The 1526-nt window shown below is 48.3% G+C and overlaps 1 protein-coding gene across 3 annotated transcripts in view; it reads left to right on the top strand.

The window, feature by feature from the left end:
- Positions 1-735, top strand: part of ARMC8 (armadillo repeat containing 8) — a 47838-nt gene extending 47103 nt beyond the window's left edge. For 2 of the 3 annotated variants that reach the window (XM_009073425.1, XM_009073426.1), the window contains exon 20: positions 99-733. In XM_009073425.1, the coding sequence (XP_009071673.1) occupies positions 99-132 (34 nt within the window). In that variant the 3' untranslated portion in view covers positions 133-733. Of the gene's footprint in view, positions 1-98 lie in introns of all 3 variants that reach the window. The other variant, XM_009073424.1, reaches the window with a different exon arrangement.
- Positions 736-1526: the final 791 nt, after the last annotated feature.

The following is a 1526-nucleotide window of genomic DNA, read 5'->3' as shown; positions in this document are numbered from 1 at the left end:
CTGTTCGTGGCTGAGGGAGTCAGGCCCTTCCACCTGCCCCAGCCTCCCTCCCTGCTGCCTCGCCAGGTGCAGCAGCTAACAGGTTGTTCTCCTTGCAGGGCGAAGACAGCACTCCAGCAGTACCTTGCATGATCAAAGGCTAACTGAAGCTATGGACACCCCTCATGTCTACTTAAGGAACAGCAGGAGATATCCTGACTCCTTAAATTTGCACAAGTCACCTTGGGCTGCATTTTCTCAGGTGCAGGGAGCTGCTTTGCAGAAACAGTTCAAATGATCAGGTCTCCGGTGCACTTGAGAACTTTCTTGAGGTAGTTTCTTTACTCAGAGGACTCTGGGGGGTTGTTTTGGTTTTTTGGTTTTTTTTTTATCCTGAGCTACCTGGACTTTGGATAGAACAATCAGTCATTGTTTTCCTTTTGGGCCTACAATTTTCTGCTTTTTGCTGCAGCCTGTGTGGGTGTGTGTGGGTGTGCTCGGGTGAGTGTGTGCTTGGGTGAGTGTGGGTGGGTGTGAGACCTCTGTTTTGGTTTTCTTTTTTTTTGTGTGTGAAAATCTTTTTCTACAGGTTTTCAAGGGTTAACCATTGTTTGCTGTACGAATACTTCAATGAATTATATACAGTTTAATGAAATGTTATTTAAAAAAGAAACCAAACTGTTGTATCCCATAAAGTTTATTTTGAATTTTGAACAGATGAATGTTTTTAAGTAAAATATATGCATTTCTGAACTTAAGCTTAACTCACATTATACTTCCTTCTGAAAGAGAAAAACAGAGGGAGGCAGGAGACCCCAAATTACAAGCAGCACATTGTGTACTGACAAGGTCCAAGAGGTTTTTGCCACAGTATGAGGTCACCTGGTACCGATTATCTGCTCCAGTCAGCTGGATTGGGCTTCGATTTCTTTACAGTTTGAGAAGGAAAGCTCATACTTCAGAGCTGGCATGACTGTTGGCTTCTCTGGCAAGGAGCAGGTGGCTGCAGGCACAGGCTGTTGCTTCCCTAGCCAGGAACTTGCTCAGCTAACTGCTGAAGGATTGGCTGCAGAGAGGGATTTGCTGAGCACTGCTGTCAGCAGAGCAGACTGTGGTATACTGTGCAGAGCCCAGAGGGAGCTGGCAAGCAGTGATAGAGGAACTGCTTTTGTTTTGCATCCTTCACCTCCACAAAGAGTTAAGTGACTTACCAGTTTTTTCCACTAAAGGTGAGCAGGGTGCTTTGAGTTGGGGAAGGGATGGGAAAAGTGGGGGGTTGGCTTTGGTTTGGTTTCTAGCTCAGCAGTGGTGCTGCAGGATTTCTGTCCATGTGCAGGTGTGCACCATGTGTGGGTGTAGGTGCCAAGCTGTGTACAGGCCCTGCCTGGCCATGCACTCCTGAGGCTGTGCCTGGCAGTGTGGGCAGAAACAGGAGTGCAGAGCAGAGGACTGTGTGAGGTTAGGCTGGAGAGGCAGAGCCATGGTGTCCCAGCCAGGCTTGCCTGCAAACAGCCAGGGCAGCAGGGAGGCTCCTCAGGGCAGCACAG

This window comes from Acanthisitta chloris, unplaced genomic scaffold (assembly GCF_000695815.1).
Source record: "Acanthisitta chloris isolate BGI_N310 unplaced genomic scaffold, ASM69581v1 scaffold6214, whole genome shotgun sequence".
Lineage (NCBI taxonomy): Eukaryota > Metazoa > Chordata > Aves > Passeriformes > Acanthisittidae > Acanthisitta > Acanthisitta chloris.
Note: the sequence above shows the minus strand (reverse complement) of the source record. Positions and strands in the feature narration are given on the sequence as shown.